Here is a 19,938-nt window from a genome sequence, read left to right on the forward strand (position 1 = left end):
TGGAGAGCCCTGCTATTGTCTACAGGCAAGATACATTTGTGGAGGTGACATTGGACAATGTATTTCAGCAGCTGCTGCATGCTAGTATATAATACTGTACTGCAGGCTGTAAATGTTTAAAACAAGTAATGGCTTAGAGAGATGGAAAAGGCAAATGAAAAGGCTTGTTTATGTGATGCTGGACACTGAACAAGGAGAAAAAGACTTGGCTAGGCAAAGAAATCAAAGTTGAAAGCATGTGCAGCAGGTTAGGGGTATTAAGGACAGAAAAGGAAACAAGTGAAGAGAGTGTGCTCAGAAGATGGAAGAAGTACTTTAAGGAGTTAATGAATAAAGTAAATGAGAGAGGAGGATGGGTGGAGGACAGGGAATGTCAGGGCAGCTGGGAAGAAGATGAAGGGTGGAAAGGCGGCTGGTCCAGGCGACATACCTGTGTAGGTATGGAGATGTCTAGGAGAGAGGGCAGTGGACTTTTTCATCAGACTGTTTAACACAATCCTGGATATTGAAAGGTTGCCTGAGGAATGGAGAAGAAGTGTGCTGGTACTGATTTTCAAGAAAAACGTGAATGTGCAGAACTGTACTGACTACAGGGGAATAAAGTTGAAGAGCTATACCATGACGCTATGGGAAAAAGATGCTGAAGCTAGGTTGAAAAGACAGATTATGATCAGTGAACCGTATGGTTTCATGATGGTGCAGGACATGTATGACTGCAACGAGATAGTGGTGAGGTATGTGACAGATGGGTTCAAAGTGCCTCCTCTGGGATTCTTCTTGTTTGCAAATTTGATGGAGAGGCAGGAATCTCTGTGGACTATGGTGTTTTCAGATGAGAGGGAACAGGTGGAGCAGGTGGAAGAGAGTCTGGAAAGGTGGAGGTATGTCCTGGAGAGAAGAGGAATGACAATCAGTAGAGATAAAACAGAATACACATGTGTGAATGAGAGGGAGACGGGAGAAAAAGTGAAAATGCAAGGAGTACAGATAGTGAACAGTAGATTGGTTTAAATATCTGAGGTCAGTCAATCAATGCATCAGACACTGCACAAGAGAGATGAAGAACACAATGCAGGCAGGGTGGCATGGGTGGGGACCGGTGCCAGGGGTGTGACAGAAAAGTAGCAGCAAAACTGAAAGGTAACGTTTGCAAGATGGTCGTGAAACGTGCTATGGTGTATGTTTTAGAAACACTTTTTTTAGTGCCACTGTTGTTTTGACTGTCTTTTCGTGACTGTTGTCACTCTTGTCTTTATTTTTTAAAGAGAGAGAAAGATCGAACAAGCATATATACTATACACACCCACACACTTATTCAGCAGGATAGTTGTAAAACTACACGCTATCCAAGCCTAGCTCGGATATGATTGAGGAAGAGATAAATGAAGTCCTCAACATCGCCCAACAAGGTGTACGTCAGGAGTTGAGGAACCAGAACACACTGATGAGAAGTGGACTACTGGAACAAGAAGGCATAAATGACCAAGAGATGAGGACAGGGCAATGTTGGAATGCCATTATGCAAGTAACCCCAGTGGAATGGGTTAAATGAAGTTGGATGTGGGATGTTTGGATCTTTGATAGCCAACATTTACACTGAAGGCAAAACAACTAGTAGCTCAGTGTTCCAACATTCAGAAGCAGGAATTACTATCACAACTGGAGATCAATAAGGTGCAACATAAATGCTACAGCAAGGGGAGCCAGGATGTCAGGGCAAGGGGAAGATATCATCACTCCCACCGAGACAGAAGGAGCATTGAGTGCGAGAGCAGCTGACCTGAAAGATAGGATCATGGCGAAGTTGGAGACCGGGACTCTCCATGGCCAATTACCAAGATTAAGTGAAGTACCTTCTGAAGGTCTACTAGAAGAAGTGAAAGTAGCATTATGGACAATCCCTACTGCGACCATTACAGAAAAAAAACTGAACTGATCTAAACTATGGCAGCAGTAATCACAGAGATGCTTGGGTACAAAATGAATAGCCCCAAGGAGTAGTGCCCTCCATAGAGAAGGAGAGTCGAGGCTAAGATCAAGTTAGCATGGAGCAAAGTTAGCCAACTACTGGAGCTACAGAAAGGTGCAATAAAGAAAGGGGTGCCTAAGAAGTGCAGCAAGTTGTTCATACCTTGGAAGCTGCTAAGCAAAGCCTCACAACCTTGGCTAGCTGCTTGAAGAGTTATACATGAGAGATAGAAGGCAGGAGAATAAACCAGCTGTACTCTACTGAATCATTCAAGGTGTGCTCTCAGTGGCAGGGGAACAACGTGAGAACAGCAACCCCATCAAGGCTGGAGATGGAACAATACTGGAAGAGCATCTGGGAGAAGAACACAACACATAACGGCTATGCTCAGTGGCTAATGGTGCTAATGGTGTAACTATCACAATGGAAGGCATTCAAGAAAGTTTCTCCAGCATGAAGAGTTGGACCGCACCAGGCGCTGACATGATTCACGCCTACTGGCTAAAAAAGCTGACTGCACTTCATGAGCATCTGGCAACACAAAAGAACCAGCTGCTATTTAACGAGAGACACCTGGAAAGGCTGAAAGCCAGACAGTCTTGATCCCGGGGAGGGACTGGTGAAGTCCCTTCTTCCCCAGTCCTACTTGTACTTGTACTTGGTTATTGGCCAAGTACTGGCCAATAACCTTCCTCAGCACACGTGGAGGCTCTTGTCAGGCAATATAGTGGCTAAGATGAACAGGCACATGGCTCAATACATCAGCAGAGCACAGAAATGAATTGGCAGGAATACCAGAGGGGCAAAACACCAGCTACTGGCAGACAGAACAGTTGCTTGAGATTGCTTTACTGAAGGCCGGACAGTCCAACTACAATAACTTGCCTCAGTACCACATGGAAGCTCCTGTCAGGAGTGGCTAAGATGAACAGGCACATGGGTCAATATATGAGCAGGGCACAGAAAAGGATTGTCAAGAATACCAGAGGTGCAAAACACTAGTTACTGGCAGACTGAGCAGTCAGCGGAGGCTAGAAGAACAGGTTAACCAACCTTTGCACTGCCTAGATTGATTATAAGAAAGCCTATGACTCAATGCCCCACACATGGATCCTGGAATCCCTAGAACTATTCAAGATCAACAGGACCCAAAGAGAATTGATCAGGAATTTGATGAGGACGCAGAGAACAACACTGGTGGCACAAGTCAACCTTCAAGAGTGGGATCTACCAAGGAGATACCATGTCTCCACTACTCTTCTGCATAGGCCTGAAGGCCAGTGTGATCACTGACAAGACTGGCTACGGGTACCGACCATGGAAAGGAATCGTCAACCACCTCCTCTGCATAAATGGCATCAACCTGTACGCCAGGAGTGAACAAGACATCGATTCACTCATCCACAGCACTAGGATATACAGCAACAACCTTTATCTGACAGAACTGAAGAAGAGGTAGAACGTCTCATCCGAGAAGCTTCTTCAGTTCAGAACTGAAGAAGCTTCTCGGATGAGAGGTAAAATGCCTTCAAGCAACTTAAAGAAGTCCAGACGCTTTTCTTTCCGAGCTCCTTAGATTACGATGACCTGGATATGACTGAGAACCTTCACAGACAAGCACAGGATTTTAAGTGTGCCTTATAGTTTGAAAAAAATTTAACTATATCTATAGAGATAGTGTATATACATCTACACATGACACTTTATCTTAATGTAGTTTCATCTAAAGAAAGAAAGCAAGTGGTTTATTACTGAGGTAATTTGTAATATATTTTATTCTTAAATTTTTACAGCAGTATTTTAAAGTGTTTTGAACAGCCACAATTCAAAGCTTTGTAAAAATCTTGCTAGCATGCAGGGTCAAGTTGTGAAATAACTAGAATCCGAAATAACTAGAACAATTTTGTATTTACATTTTAGATTACTGTTAAGATGCCTGCGTTGTTGACCCAGTGTTTTGTGTTTATGGATTTTGTGTCTTGTTTAATCATTATTGTTATGTTCTCTGTGTGACTTATGTTTCCTAGTTGTCTCGAGGTTTAGTTGGCCGTTTTCCCAGTGATGTTTCTGTGTCGCTCTCTCGCCCTCTCTTGTCCCTTGCTGTCTCGCACTTTTTCATCCCATCACTCTATTCCCTGTATCTAGTCAGTCTGCATCTCAGTGATTGTGTTTCCTGTTTTATTCTCTTGTCCTGTGTGCTTTCTGTTCAGCTCTGCTTCTTCTGCCTTGTCTAGTGTGCTCCATCTGTGTTCCCATCCCATATTATGTTTGTCTCTTGCCTGTTCAGCCTCATTAAAGGGCACGCCTTGAATTTGACCTCCTGCTGCTTCCCTGACTGCATTCTTGGGTCCTCTTAACCCAACCTGACAATGACATTAAATTCCAAACACTAAAGCCTCGTTTTTATGACTCCATTCTCTGAAAGACACTGGGTTAAATGGAATCCATGGAAGATTGATAAAGTGAAAAACACTATTAATGGAGCTCATCTAAAATTTGCAAGAAAACACCTTAATAACTTTTAAACCATTAGAGGGGATATTCTTGGAACTGATGAGATAAAACACTGGGTAATCAATGGGTCCATTTTGCATTAGCACTATTTGCAACTAGAGGCTCTGCAGTATTGACTGGATTGAGACATTGTTCATTCATTCATTTCATTTATTTATTTATTTCACACTTGGTACAACAGTTTCCACAGTTAGTTCTTTCAGACCAACCAACCACACTTTCTATCAGTAAAGCACTGCAACCATGTGTGAAAAGGAGCAGAAAGAAGAAAATATTCTTATTAAACCCTGCCCCCTATCTACAATCCAATTTATATTGCAAGTGGAGCACTGGACAATGATGCCCTGAACTTTCACATAGACAAACTGCTACAGTCTTGGCTGTCTTGTTCTTGCTTTATGCTTAACTTTAAAAAAGATTCTTTGCCAAGGAGGTTGTGTTTTTGGTTGCATTTGAATGTATGCATGGATATGTCATTCTGGCTTTAAACACAAAAGCCCAAAAGGTTTTAGCATTATAGCTTAGCCTAAGCCTTTAACTTAGAAGTTATGATTCTTACAATTATGGTTTGTTTTTTCATTGTATAGAACATACTGGATAAACATCTAATGTATCTTGTCATATTTGACCTCTGACCTCTACTTCAAGGTCAGTAGATTTGATATTAAAGATTAACTTTTAAAAAACTTTGTCTTTAAAACTATACTTAAAATCCCTTTATTTGTATAGGCAATATTTAGGAAATGATACTGATTGTAAAATCACATTACAGTTTTTATCTAAATCACATTTGACCTCTGATCTTACTTTTAAATTTCATGTCTGCCTTTCATTCACATCGACCCCCAAATTTGTTATATCTTTAAAGAAACTACTGTTATATCAAATAATGAGTTGCATAGTTAGTAAGTAATATACTACAGTATAATATAACATTTTATAAAATGCTGAAGTTATTTATGTCCAGTTATTTACAAATCAATACCTATTATCCATTATCTACTTCAACATATCGTTTGCGTAATCAAAGTAAACATCTGTCATGCTACCCTCTTGGAGTGCTTCATATAAAACTATTTAATAAATTAGTTACTTTTCCTAAGACTTTGGTTCTGTTCATTGCTTTTCAAGGAAGGCCATGGTATTGTCACTTCTTAGAATCTTGTTACCTTATAGTAAGTTAACAATAGTCTGTACTGACTACTGTACCGGCTCCTTTTCCTTTTCTCTTAAATACATTCCAAATTTCAGTGTTGAATAGTCCATGTTTTAATTATAGGCAAGTACAAAAAAAAAAATCTTTGAATGATGAAAACTGAAAAACCGCACCCTTACTTTTGGTTTTGGGTCATTGATAACAACGTTAAATTTTGAAAAATTATTGGAGTCCAACTCTGAATATCTGGACACATGTATCTGATTTAGTCTTGTATTAGGCTTAAACTGGACTTCAAAATTTCCTTTTTGCTAAAGCATATAGTTAGGGCTGGATCAGGTGACTCTAAATCCTCCCTTAGTTGTGCTGCAATAGGCATAGGCTGCTGGGGGGATTCCCATGATGCATTGAGTATTTCTTCTTCAGTCACCTTCTTCACTCACTATGTGTTAATAGACTTCTCTGCATTGAATCATATCTGTTATTAATCTCTGTCTCTCTTCCACAGCATGTCTTTTATCCTGTCTTCCTTCTCTCACCCCAACCGGTCGCAGCAGATGGCTTCGCCCTCCCTGAGCCTGGTTCTGCCGGAGGTTTCTTCAATTTAAAAGGGAGTTTTTCCTTCCCACTGTCGCCAAAGTGCTTACAATGGGTCATGTGAATGTTGGGTTTTTCTCTGTATGTATTATTGTAGGGTCTACCTTATAACATAAAGTGCCTTGAAGTGACTGTTGTCGTGATTTGGCGCTGTATAAATAAAATTGAAATTAATTGAATTATTTTAGTTAAGTCACTGAGTAGCTACTCTGTGATTTAACTAAAAAGCCAAAAGAAATTCCCATATAAATTAAAACTATTCATAGCATTATATTTCAAAATATCGTTTGAGCATAAATGCCTACAATTCTTTTGTACTCTATACATGTCTGCACCTAACTGTGAGTGTGATCTACAAAAACATGCTGTTTAGCCATTTAAAAAGGTTGTCTTTGTAAGAGGGTACCATGTTGACAGTATAATCAATACTGTATCGGCAACCTGTGATGCAGCCTTAGTTTTTATTCATACAGACATTGTGCTGCCGTCCTGCATGCAATGATTCTGCATACATGTCAGTATTGTACATTTGTGTTTAAATTGTCCTTGTCTGACTCTTTAAACACTTATTGCATAATATTGGCTTTTTGTTAGATGAATAGCTTCAATTCACATATTGATTTTTCACCACAGTCTGAAAAGATATAAAACATACGCATCAGTTGTTCTGAGAGGAGAGTGATTTGCTGACCATGTTTAAAATATGGTTCTTTTTCCATCTTCCTTCCTTCTTTCTCTGAACCTTCTTCTTCTTCTTCTTCTTCTTCTTCTTCTTCCATATGTTTGAATTTTAATAGAATATATACCAGAAATATTTCATAAACCTGAACATTCTAAGAACATTCTCTTGTAGTCCTCCCACTTCTGAAATATCATCTCATCTTTCTTTGCAAGATAAAATTACTTTGGATAATGAAGTCAGTGAGGAGATTTATTTTCAATTCACTGTTTTTAATATAACATCAAGTCACAACACGAGTCAGTCTAAGTCACGAACATACAATAGAGAAAACCCACTGATTGAGCATGCACACTGTGAAAGTTGAGATGGTCCTCCATCTGTCAGAAAAAAATTACTGTTATGGCATTTGTCAGTCAGTTCTCAATCTCCTTGTGAATCCACACTGCACATTTTTGCAGGTTTGTGACAGTTGCTATGGTGTCTGTGTTTGATTTGAAACACAGTTTGCTTTTTTAATGTGTGTCAATGTGCATATTTTTAAGAACGTGTTGATAAAAACGTTTACACTGTGAAATTGTTTTTACAGTACTATACTATAATTATAGAGCACATAAACAATTGATTGTCATGGTCCTGGGGCTGTGATCCAGTGTTTATGTGTTTGGACTTTGACTCTGGTTTATTTAATATTCTAAGGTTAAGATTATGTTTGAGGTTTTAGTTATTTTTAGAGTTGTAATATTTGTATTCTCAGATCTTAGTTTTGTTATCTAGTCTTTAGGTTTCTATTATCATGCCTCCTCTGTGCTCTCAAGAAAGCCCAAAGCCGACTGTACTTCCTCAGGAGGCTGAGGTCTTTTAACATCTGCAGGAAGCTCCTGAGGATGTTTTACCAGTCGGTGGTTGCTGGAGTACTGTTCTATGCTGTGGTGTGCTGGGGGAGCAGCACAGCAAAGAAGGACTCATCCAGGCTGGAAAAACTGATCAGGAAGGCTGGCTCTGTGGTCGGCATGAAGCTGGACACTCTGGTGTCCATGGCAGAGAAAAGGACACTAAAGAAACTGCTGGACATTATGGACAATGCTGGCCATCCACTGCACACGGCCATAAACAACCAGAAGAGTCTGTTCAGTGACAGGTTGCTTCTCCCAAAGACAAGAACCAACAGACTTAAAAACTCCTTTGTCCCACACGCCATCAGACTGTTTAACTCCTCTCTGGAGGGGAGAGGGAGGGGAGACAGGAGGACAAAGGAGGGGGGAACAACTAAGCTGTAGTGCCTCTTCACTTCACTGTGTAATACCTTTTGTGCAACACTTTTTGTTAATAATCAATAGACTCCATACTTGAAATGTGCAATTCACTTGTATTTTTATTTTTATTTTTATTCCTATTTATTCTATTTATCCCCTTTGTATATTTTATCTATATATGTCTTTGTATTTATATATATATATATATATACAGTGGGGCAAAAAAGTATTTAGTCAGCCACCGATTGTGCAAGTTCCCTCACTTAAAATGATGACAGAGGTCAGTAATTTGCACCAGAGGTACACTTCAACTGTGAGAGACAGAATGTGAAAAAAAAATCCATGAATTCACATGGTAGGATTTGTAAAGAATTTATTCGTAAATCAGGGTGGAAAATAAGTATTTGGTCACCTCAAACAAGGAAAATCCCTGGCTCTCACAGACCTGTAACGTCTTCTGTAAGAAGCTTTTCTGTCCCCCACTCGTTACCTGTATGAATGGCACCTGTTTGACCTCATCATCTGTATAAAAGACACCTGTCCACAGCCTCAACCAGTCAGACTCCAAACTCCGCCATGGCCAAGACCAAAGAGCTTTCGAAGGACACCAGGAAAAGAATTGTAGACCTGCACCAGACTGGGAAGAGTGAATCTACAATAGGCAAGCAGCTTGGTGTGAAAAAATCAACTGTGGGAGCAATCATCAGAAAATGGAAGACATACAAGACCACTGATAATCTCCCTCGATCTGGGGCTCCACGCAAGATCTCATCCCGTGGGGTCAAAATGATCATGAGAACGGTGAGCAAAGATCCCAGAACCACACGGGGGGACCTGGTGAATGACCTGCAGAGAGCTGGGACCAAAGTAACAAAGGTCACCATCAGTAACACACTACAACGGCAGGGAATCAAATCCCGCAGTGCCAGACGTGTTCCGCTGCTGAAGCCAGTGCATGTCCAGGCCCGTCTGAAGTTTGCCAGAGAGCACATGGATGATACAGCAGAGGATTGGGAGAATGTCATGTGGTCAGATGAAACCAAAGTAGAACTTTTTGGTATAAACTCAACTCGTCGTGTTTGGAGGAAGAAGAATACTGAGTTGCATCCCAAGAACACCATACCTACTGTGAAGCATGGGGGTGGAAACATCATGCTATGGGGCTGTTTTTCTGCCAAGGGGACAGGACGACTGATCCGTGTTAAGGACAGAATGAATGGGGCCAAGTATCGTGAGATTTTGAGCCAAAACCTCCTTCCATCAGTGAGAACTTTGAAGATGAAACGAGGCTGGGTCTTCCAACATGACAATGATCCAAAACACACCGCCCGGGCAACAAAGGAGTGGCTCCGTAAGAAGCATTTGAAAGTCCTGGAGTGGCCTAGCCAGTCTCCAGAGCTCAACCCCATAGAAAATCTGTGGCGGGAGTTGAAAGTCCGTGTTGCTCGGCGACAGCCCCAAAACATCACTGCTCTTGAGAAGATCTGCATGGAGGAATGGGCCAAAATACCAGCTACTGTGTGTGCAAACCTGGTAAAGACCTATAGTAAACGTTTGACCTCTGTTATTGCCAACAAAGGTTATGTTACAAAGTATTGAGTTGTATTTTTGTTATTGACCAAATACTTATTTTCCACCCTGATTTACGAATAAATTCTTTACAAATCCTACCAAGTGAATTCATGGATTTTTTTTTCACATTCTGTCTCTCACAGTTGAAGTGTACCTCTGGTGCAAATTACTGACCTCTGTCATCATTTTAAGTGGGGGAACTTGCACAATCGGTGGCTGACTAAATACTTTTTTGCCCCACTGTATATATATAATATTCTAACTCTGTAACTTCTGTCGGTGCTGTGCTTTTTTGGAAACCAAATTTCCCAGAGGAACCCACCCGAGGGATTAATAAAGTTTTATCTATCTATCTATCTATCTACGCTCCTTCTTGTGTAGTCAGTCTTGTGTCCGTGCTTCTTTCCCTTTCTGTCTGTGTATCAGGGTGAGTAGTCTGTAGTTCCTGTCTTATTCTCGGTTCCCTTCCACCAATATCAGTTCCCTAGTATTTCGTCTATTTGTATGTATGTGTCTTCTTGTGAAGTCTGTTTGTTTACCTTTTTGTCTATGTCAAGCTCATGTGTCGTAGTCACGCTGTGTTTATGTTTTATTTTGATGTTGTGCCTTTTGGTTGTAGGTGGATTCAATTCTGCTAAAGGTGTCTTCTCTCTGCCCTTACCTTATATGTGTATTTAAATCTTCAGGTTTCATTTGCTCCTTGTCATGTCATCATATGTCCTAACCCAGGTTGTGTGTTCTTTCCTATTAATCTCCTAATAATAGTTTTGCTACTTTTAACATCCCTGGTTGAGTTTAAGCCTAAGTTTTGTGTTTCCTAAGTCCTTGAACTTCAGCAATAAAGCTGTTATTTAAGTTTAATCTCCAAGTCCTAGATTTGGGTTTACTTAAAACTGCAATAGCTAAGACCACTAAGTATGTAATTTTCCATTACGTACATACGTATGCTGGGCAAAAGTATTTAACATCAGGCTTATCCAGTAAGCTACCTCATATCCTGGGTGGATGTTGAACTTTTTCTTACCTGGACCTCCACTCCATAGCCCGTATAGACAGTGACGATATAGTTGCAGTCAGTTGTAAAATAAAAAGCAGAATTGGTGTGTGGTGGAGCCTCGATGTAGCCTTCTGGACCAGTCAGGTTCAGCTGGCAGGGAACTGCAGGAACAACCACAGCAGCATAACAATAACACTGATAGAAACCGTGTGGACGCTGGTGCACAAACCCTACTACTCCATTCAAAACAGATTCAAAACTCCATTCCAAACAAAAGTTGCTCTCAATGCAGATGGTCCCCTCATTATGTTTTTGTTATAGTAATAATGACCAATAACCCTGTTATCTTATCTTCACTTACAGATTATAATAATAGGGTTTGGGTCTGTTAAGACACTTTATGTAATGTCAATACTTTCTGCAAACAGGAGATGCCAAAATGATACTATGCTTTAATTCTGGGTAACAATTTGACCAATGTTTAAAATGGAACAGACCTTTCCAACTGTAGTTAAGGAAAATATCGATTATGTTCAATGTATCTTGAGACCACAGAATCAGCTATTAATGATTTTATTGTTATAACAGTCAGTCTGACACAGATATCAACTTAGTTTAATGTTTGATTTGTATCTGGATGTATTATTTGTATAAGGCTTATCTGGCATTACCCACAATGCAGGTGAATGATAATTAAAAAGTGCTTGGACTGAGTGTATGTGAATTGGTTTGTAGTAAACAGTGCTTTGAGTGCTTAGTTAGAGTATCCATCTATCTGTCTTCTGCCACTTATCCGAGTAAAGATGGCAGGGGACAGCAGTCTAAGCGAGATGCCTGAACCCTCCTCATCACATCCAGCTCCACCAGCTCTTATGGGGACACTCTAAGATGTTCCCAAGCCAGTTAACAAACCTAATCTCTCCAGTGTGTCCAGTGTGCAAATCCCTGGGAGGATTTGCATGTCCTGGGAGAAACTAGAAGGTCATAATTGTCCCTCTAGTTAAGTTGTTCCTGGGTGAGACCTGACTCCAATAAGGAACAAGGAATACTTCTCAAAATCACCTGGTGGACAGGTCTTAATCCATGAGGCACTGCCCAGCACCTGCAGGAAGAGCTATAGAGGTCCATTGTGTTGTGGACAGGGTCCCACATAGCAGATCTGGTGACAAGCCGGCACTGCTGGCTCACTTCTGGTATGGTAAGTGGTATGTCATCCAGATACGGCACTGTTTATGTGATGGCACGCCACATCTGGCCCGGTTTGGTTTATGTGGCCCAGGCTCATAGAAAACAGGTCTGGCCTGGATCCGGCATCAAGCTGGCACTTCTGACTGACTGGTGTCATAGCAGGGTGTATGTCAACCAGTTGTATGTTCCTATTTTCCTCTTTTAGTTAGAAGACCCAAATGCCATGTTGCAATACTATACTGCTATGGTAGCCAATGTTTCAAATGCAGGTTTGACAGGTTTTTGAGTGTACACTTTATCCAAAACCTAATGAGGGTTTACTCGCGTTGAGCACTGGGTGGCTGTAGCTCAGGAGGTAGAGCAGGTCACCCACTAATCAGAAGGTTAGTGGTTCGATCCTTGGCTCTTCCAGTCTGCCTGGCAAGATTCTGAATGTGTATAAATGTAGTCAGGAAGCACTCAGTTTAGAGGGAAGTGTGTGAATATGGCATGTTGTATGGAGCACTTGGAGTAATCCAGGAGAGTAGACAAGTGCTCTATAAGAAACAGCCCATTCACTGTCTGAACAGAGTTTCATACTGTTACTTTTGCACTATTATGTTCTGGCACTATTATCTTGTTATTACGTAGCTTGATTAAGGTGCACATTAGGCTGAAACTGTTCTGGGCCAGCACAGGACCACCAGTGTGTCTGCAACTGGCCCATGGCTGCACACAACTTACACATGGCCCACATATTGCAAAGAATGACGGCCCTTTGGTGGAGCACATCAGGTTTGCCAGAGGTAATCCACACATGGGCCAGCATGGGACCACCAGTGTGTCTGCAACTGGCCTTGTGCTGGCCTATGTGTGGATTACCTCTGGAAAACCAGCTCTGGGCCACCAAAGGGCTGTCATTCTTTGCGGTATTTGGGATAATGTGTAAACACATTGTGTGGGCTATGTGGGGTTGACCCTTGGGGGTTCAATTCCCAGCTGCTTAACCCTAGAAGAGTATCGCTGGGTGATTTTCACCCGAGCAAATACATTTACATGATTTCTCTCTCCTGCAGCTGTGAGCGTGTCGAGGAGACTGTGCCTTCACCAGGGAAGTCTGGTAAATAATTACAGTGGGGTAAATAATTATTGTAAGACTTGTTGATCAGTCAATCAACCACTCCAACAACACAGACGCTACTGATCTGAACTCATTATGTGCATAAAGCAAATAACACTGATATTGTTAAAACAATTTACATTTTTCTGATCACAGAAAAGGATTCCCAATTCCTAATTTGACTAATTTGCCATGATCAGTTTTAATTGAGCTTAACTGAGAAGATAGCAGTGCTTCTATATCCGGTTCCCATTTAGCTTGTTAGCGCTTTACTTAGTCCCTAAGGACTCCAAAGTGCTTTACACTACATTCAGTCATCCACCCATTCACACACACATTCACACACTGGTGATGGAAGCTACATTGTAGCTACAGCCACCCTGGGGCGCACTGACAGAGGCGAGGCTGCCGGACACTGGCGCCACCGGGCCCTCTGACCACCACCAGTGATTAAGTGACCAGAATCATGCCTGTTTTTAATGCAACAGCGCCTGAGGGCATAAAGATCAGGGTGATCCAACACAGATTTTTGGCCTTGTCCCTTGTATCAGAATTTTCTCCAGATTTTCTGAAACTTTTGATGAGGTTATGTACTGTAGATGATCCACAATTTGTATTTGTAGTTTTTTTGCAGATTGGTAAATCTCTGCCCAGTTTACTTCTAAAAAGCTCTACCTCTCTAAGATTTTTATTTATTTTTTATATATTCAATCATGCTTTTGTCCCGGATTAAGGAATGCTGGACCTGCTCTTTTTCCTCTCAAAGATGTTCTAGCGTGCATGGAAGTTTGCCCAACCAATCTAAATGTATTTTTTGGACCTGGAGAAGGCTGCACGAATATGGGTGTCTGACCCTTTGTTATTAGCTATTTAGCCCATGTACATCATTGCAAGAGTTTGGTCTGCATTGCTGGCAATAAATTGGACTCCTTTCTGGTGGGTGTTGGACTGTTTATGGACAGAATTTGTAGCTGTAGCAAAAGATGCACACATCCCCTTGTTCCCAGTTGATTTTAATCATCCAATGAGAAAGCAGCTGGGCAACCAGAGGAAGTTTTCATTATCACTATAAATAAATATATAGATATTATATATATAAATATAATATATATTATTTATATGCAACAGTCAGTATATAATTAACCATCGGTTAAAATCACATAGAAATGATGGTTCTGTGTTTAACAATAACGGCTCTTCTTCTGATTTAGGATTATGTGCTTAAGGAGTTGGCAACACAGTTTTTATCTTCATCCTTTCCTCCAGAACACACAAAACTGCCAAGGTTGAAGCTGGCTCATGGGCTGGCTGATGCACACACACACACACACACACACACACACACACACACACACACACACACACACACACACTTGGAACAGTAATTTCTACTACTCAAATTACATTTATCATTTATGTATTAATTAAATGTATATTTTAAGTTATCTTTTAATAATAACAAATTTGCCTTATTATTACGAAAGAGAGAAACGCTCTGTTTTAGTACTTCACAATTTAATAAAAGGTTTAAATAATCATTAGTGTTGGTTAGAAAATGTCAAATTATGCAACTATGTGGATTATTTGGCACACAGAGAATGCTCTAAAGATCTTTTCTTGTCTTCACGGTAATAACTCTCTGGCTGCCTTTCGAAGCAGCTGAGCTCTGTGATGGACAGCTGAGGACAGATCATTTCTTAGTGGCCTTCGGGAGCTTTCTGCTCCACCGCCTTCATCCATCTCTAAGCTAAAAAGTAAACTTTTGCTGAAGTGCTTCTTTATGAAGAAGAACATCCTCTCTGTGTCCCCTTGGTACTTCCCTTCAGGGAGTGTCCACTCCAGCATTATTGCTGAATTACAATGTTGTGCCTGAATGTCTGTCTCGGAGCAGGGTTTGTCTGTCAGTGCTTTGCTCTGTTATAACCTTGCACACAGATGAGCTGATTAATCAAGCTACTCCCACTTTGCTCTTCCTGACCTGAAAAGTCGAGAAGAAATTAATACCTTTATATTTATTTTCCCAGTCCACTCTCTTCATAACAGAGAGTCTCTGGGTTGTTCTGCTGTGGTCCCTGTTTGGACCTCTTGATTAAGGGTTAGTGATGCAATAATGCTGTTGTAATTTATTTCAGTCCCATGGCAGTCCAGTCATAAGAAATGCAAACAGAGTAGATATTAGCTGAGAGCTTGAAGTCATCATGGGTGTCAACAAAAGAGATAACAAAGTCAACTGATAAAGTAAGAGATATAAGAGACGGGGCTTCTATGGTGTTTGAATTGTTTAGACTATTACTTTTTAAGGTGTAACGGTAATTTTATGAAAAGGGTAAAAGGTGTGTTTGTGTGTGGGTGTGTGAGTGTTGAAAAATGTTTTGTTTTTGTTTTTTAATTTACAGACTGCTTGCAGATTGCAGATTGCTATGAGCTGCTGTGGTTCCGATATATTTGCAGTAAATATAAACTAGAGGTTTCACAGATTGAATAAACAGGCTACATAGCAGAAACCGACATATGTACATTGTTACTGCTGATTACTGCTTCTGAACATATGATACATAAAATATTATTCAACAGCACCGGTAATGTTTTAATAGAAAGAAGAAATATTTCAATTTAAATGTGAGTTAACTCTTTACTGATTCCTGTCTAAGCTTGATTCCAAAGGGAGAGCAAGACAGAGAGCACTTCAATTGTACAGCACAGATTCTCTCCCTTTACCTCTGACACTTCAAATTAGCTTTAACCTCTTAAGCCCCAAGCCTACCTGATCTCCTGCTTTTTGCCCCCGTATCAGGGGGTGTTGGGGCTTAAGAGGTTAAAGACCAGAAATATGTGGGGCTCTGCTCTAAATATTTGGGATGCGGACTCACTGAAAAGCTACAGGGTGCACAGGGTTAGCACTGTCAACTTAGCTAGCAGATTCCTTCCTAAGGTTCCCAGCTGCTGCCTTTCTGTAGGAAGTTTGCATATTCTCATTTGTCTAGCCTTTCTTTCCCTCTGGGTTTCCTCCCTTTAGATTTCCTGCAATTGAAGGTAATGCAGGTTCAGGTTAACTGTGGTCTCTAAACTAGCCATGGAAATGAGGTAGACGAAGTGCCTAAAGTTTATAGAATAAAGACGTTTAAATGTGGTTTGTAATTTAAAGTGCTTAGCAGAACGCTATATGAATGTTACCACTATACAGAACTATATTTCTTTAGATATAAATTAGCATTTGTTTATTAAAAGTATAACATTGTTGTTTAGAGGCCCTTTGTTAATGCTTTCATATTTCTACATTTATAAACTATTATGAAGCAGCTAATCAAAACATTTTTCATAGTCAATTAAATCGCTCACACAAAAAGTCTTTCCTTTTTTCTTGCTGACTTGATGACAGTTTAACTGACACAACACTTCACAAATGTCTCCACTCGTAACCCCCCCCCCCACACACACACACACACGTTCCCTTCCCTAGAATTAATTGGCACTTTATAATAAAAACTATTACTTTTATGCAATGAGGTGTATTTTTCTATTCTTACCTGGACTCTGCATGGTGGTGATGATGGTGGTGGTTGTGATAGTGGTGGTGGTTGTCTCCTCTTCATCGCTGCCTGCCCCTGCAACCTTTTCCCTTGCAGCAGTATCACCGGAGGTGATAATGGTAGGATGTTTGGGGCCTTTCAAAACCCTGCTGGTAACTGGAAGAAGTGCACTGGAGAGAGAAGTGGTTGCTAATGCATGTATGGAAAGGGTTGCTTGCATGTTGGAGCTTTCAGGAGTCTCATCTGAAATCCTTTCATCACTGTTATCCAGTGTTCTCCTGGATGGTGATGTGGAAAGCTGAGAGCTTGATCCTCCACTGTCTTCAAGGTACTTTGCCTGACCACGAGGGCCTGGGTGGGCCTGGTGTTGGGGCGGATTCCGGTAGAGTGGGTGATGATTCAGGATGTTGATTGGCGGTGCAGTGGTGACCACAGGGAGCCTCCTGTCTGTGTCCTGGGTGGTAGGGTAAAGGTTGGGAATGCCCCCAGGAGTGATGGAGAGACTGTCCTCAGAGGCAAAGGCTGCAGAGAATGAAAGAAAATCATAAATGGATGGTGGTTCATATCACAGACTTAATCATCACTTGGCCAAGTGCAGGAATTCCACGCTTTACTTTCCTGCTTGTTGCTCTAGTTCTGAACCTCTCCATCCACAGCCATTATCACACTTCTAGCAGATCAACTTTAAAAAAACAAAACAACAATGATAGTGCATAGTTTTTATAATTGCAAGGTCCAAATCAATATGTAGAAGAAATGAAAAAAAAAAAAAGAATCTCAGGGGGTTAAAATCAAGACTAACATTATAAAGACATGATGCATTTATAGGAACTTTTATTAATTCCCTTCAAAGATGGAAAAAGGTTTTGTGCTACTTTGCAGTATGGTTCTGTTGTAAATATTTTACTTTGGAGAAGGTGGTTTAGAATGTAGAATATTCAGTTTGTGATTCGCATGTTTTCATTTCTTATTATGTGTTGACTGTTTTGTACATTTTTTTTTTTATTTTACTTAGTTTACTTTCATAGTGTGAACTTCAATTTTTTGTTATGTTGTAAAAGGAATATTCTGCTGACACAAGTGAGTAGCATGATCGAACTAAATGGTAAATGGACTGGTTCTTATACATAATGCTTTTCTGCTCTACCTGAGCACTCAAAGTGCTTTACACAACTTGCCTCACTCACCCATTCACACAAGTACTTTTTTCTACGGTATTCACACACATCCATACTCTGATCGGGGCGATCTCAAGAGTTGGGAGTTCGCCTTGTAATCAGAAAGTTGCCGGTTCGAGCCCCGGCTTGGACAGTCTCGGTCGTTGTGTCCTTGGGCAAGACGCTTCACCCGTTACCTGCTAGTGGTGGTCAGAGGGCCCGGTGGCGCCAGCCTCGCCTCTGTCAGTGCGCCCCAGGGTGGCTGTGGCTACAATGTAGCTTGCCATCACCAGTGTGTGAATGTGTGGATGACAGGTTGTGTAAAGCGCTTTGGGGTCCTTAGGGACTAGAAAAGCGCTATACAAATACAGACCATTTACCATCGAAGCATCAGAGAGCAAATTGGAGTTCCTGCCCAGGGATATTTGGCATGCAGATGGAGCAGATGGGGTCAAATTAGTAGTTGACGTGGTAGAGGAATCTGGCAATCTCTCTCTGGAAATGTCAAAGAGATATTCTGTGTGCACATTGTGAATAAACCTCTGGTCTTTCATAGTAAATTCATGTGAGACAAGTGTGCTAGGCAAGCTGTCACTCGTTTAGCTTTCACTGCTCTGAGATCAGTTGCCAGCTGCGCTTTGTATGGAAACACAGCTACTAGCAAGTAAACAAGCTTCAAAGATTAAGCTTTCCTCTTGCTCGCCAACATGTGTGATGTAGAGAAGAACTGAAGAAGCTTCTCCTATGGGAGGTGAAATGTCTTCAAGAAACTCAAAGAAGTCCAGTTGCTTTCTTTCAAAGCTCCTTAGACCAGCGGTCCCTCAACCGCCACGGACCGGTTTATGTCCAACAATATTTTCATGGACTGGCCTTTAAGGTGTCACGGATAAATACAACAAAATAAAACCAGTACCGGCACCGACAAAAAGAAGATTTATTCATAACACACAGGAAACAACCCAGGGAAACAGAGTTAACGATAAAACCGATAACTAAATAATGATAAAAACCAAAACAAAAATTGTACATTTCACACTCAAGCCTCAACTCTTGCAGCCCGGTACCAAACGACTCATGGACTGCCTTAGACCATGACCTGGATGAATCTCCATCAACTAGAGAAGATTTCATGAAATGTAATGAATGAAACAACTCACTGTACAGCATTGAACAAAACTGTCACACTTTTATGGTGGTGAAATAAGTCATGCTGCATTGTACAGAACTAATCATTTTTATTAATTTAGTGCTGAACTAAAAAACTTTAGGAGAATAACAAATGGAGATTAAATTCTGGAATTTCCCTGTACTAGATTTCTTGGCCATGGGTGTGTAAGCACAATGATTAAATGATTAAATGATACAAATGATTACATTTGTATGATCTCTACAGTCAGAAAAAGACAAAAAGACTATTCATGGCTCAAATGTTTTGTAAGATTATTTCAAAATGCCGTGTAATTGAAACATGTTTTATTTCACAAAGCTGCAGTGATTTTGATAGCTTAACTTCATATCGCAGAATTAAACTGACATGCAGTCCCCTCTTTATGTCTTTACTCTGTCTAAAGCGGTGCATCCTGACATGCAGGCAGCGAGGGCCCGTCACATGCTTTTGGATGGAGACAATAACATTTACTCATATATCACTGCAAATTCATACCATTTTTTTAAAGCTATTAAGTCAGACTTGCTCTCAACACTTATTTATGTGGAGCAGTGCATTAGTGTAGGGAGTCAATTGGCAAATGGGAAAGTTCTTTTAAAAAGCCCAACAGTACAACCCAAAGAGTTCTCATAAATTATTCACATTAGTGGATTCTACCCTCGCTATCATCCTTGTAATAAGCCTTAATGTTCGTTCCTGAGGAGATTTGATGAGCCGCTATAATTCTCCCAATGTAATGATTAGTGCTGCCCTCCCAAGTGCACCTGTGAGATCTAATCTGAGACCACTTCAGGAGGCTATCATCCACTGAGGGAAGTCTTATGTTTCCTTAACAATGCTTCATTTCCACCATAATAACTCCCACTCTCTTCCAGCTAATAGCTATCTGCTTCAAACAATCAGGCTTTATTGTAGCTGTGCCACTTTCCTCCCAGCAACTCCCTTGTCAAACATGTGCACAGCTCTTTGCACACAATTGAGTAGATTTGCAAGTAACAAGGAAAATAAAGGAAAATAAAGAATCTAGGGTCAATTGACTGAACATCTGCAGCTTGC

The 19,938-nt window shown here is 40.8% G+C and overlaps 1 protein-coding gene across 1 annotated transcript in view; it reads right to left on the minus strand.

Annotated features, from left to right (window-relative positions):
- The window catches only part of sez6b (seizure related 6 homolog b), a 209,890-nt gene that overhangs the window by 105,008 nt on the left and 84,944 nt on the right, over positions 1 to 19,938 (minus strand). The window contains exons 2-3 of the mRNA XM_087841581.1: positions 16,555 to 17,079; positions 10,768 to 10,901 (exon numbers count right to left, since the gene is read on the minus strand). Of these exons, the coding sequence (XP_087697707.1) occupies positions 10,768 to 10,901; positions 16,555 to 17,079 (659 nt within the window). The remainder of the gene's footprint in view (positions 1 to 10,767; positions 10,902 to 16,554; positions 17,080 to 19,938) is intronic.

This window comes from Neolamprologus brichardi, chromosome 1, assembly GCF_056152115.1.
Source record: "Neolamprologus brichardi isolate AB-2024 chromosome 1, ASM5615211v1, whole genome shotgun sequence".
Taxonomy (NCBI): domain Eukaryota; kingdom Metazoa; phylum Chordata; class Actinopteri; order Cichliformes; family Cichlidae; genus Neolamprologus; species Neolamprologus brichardi.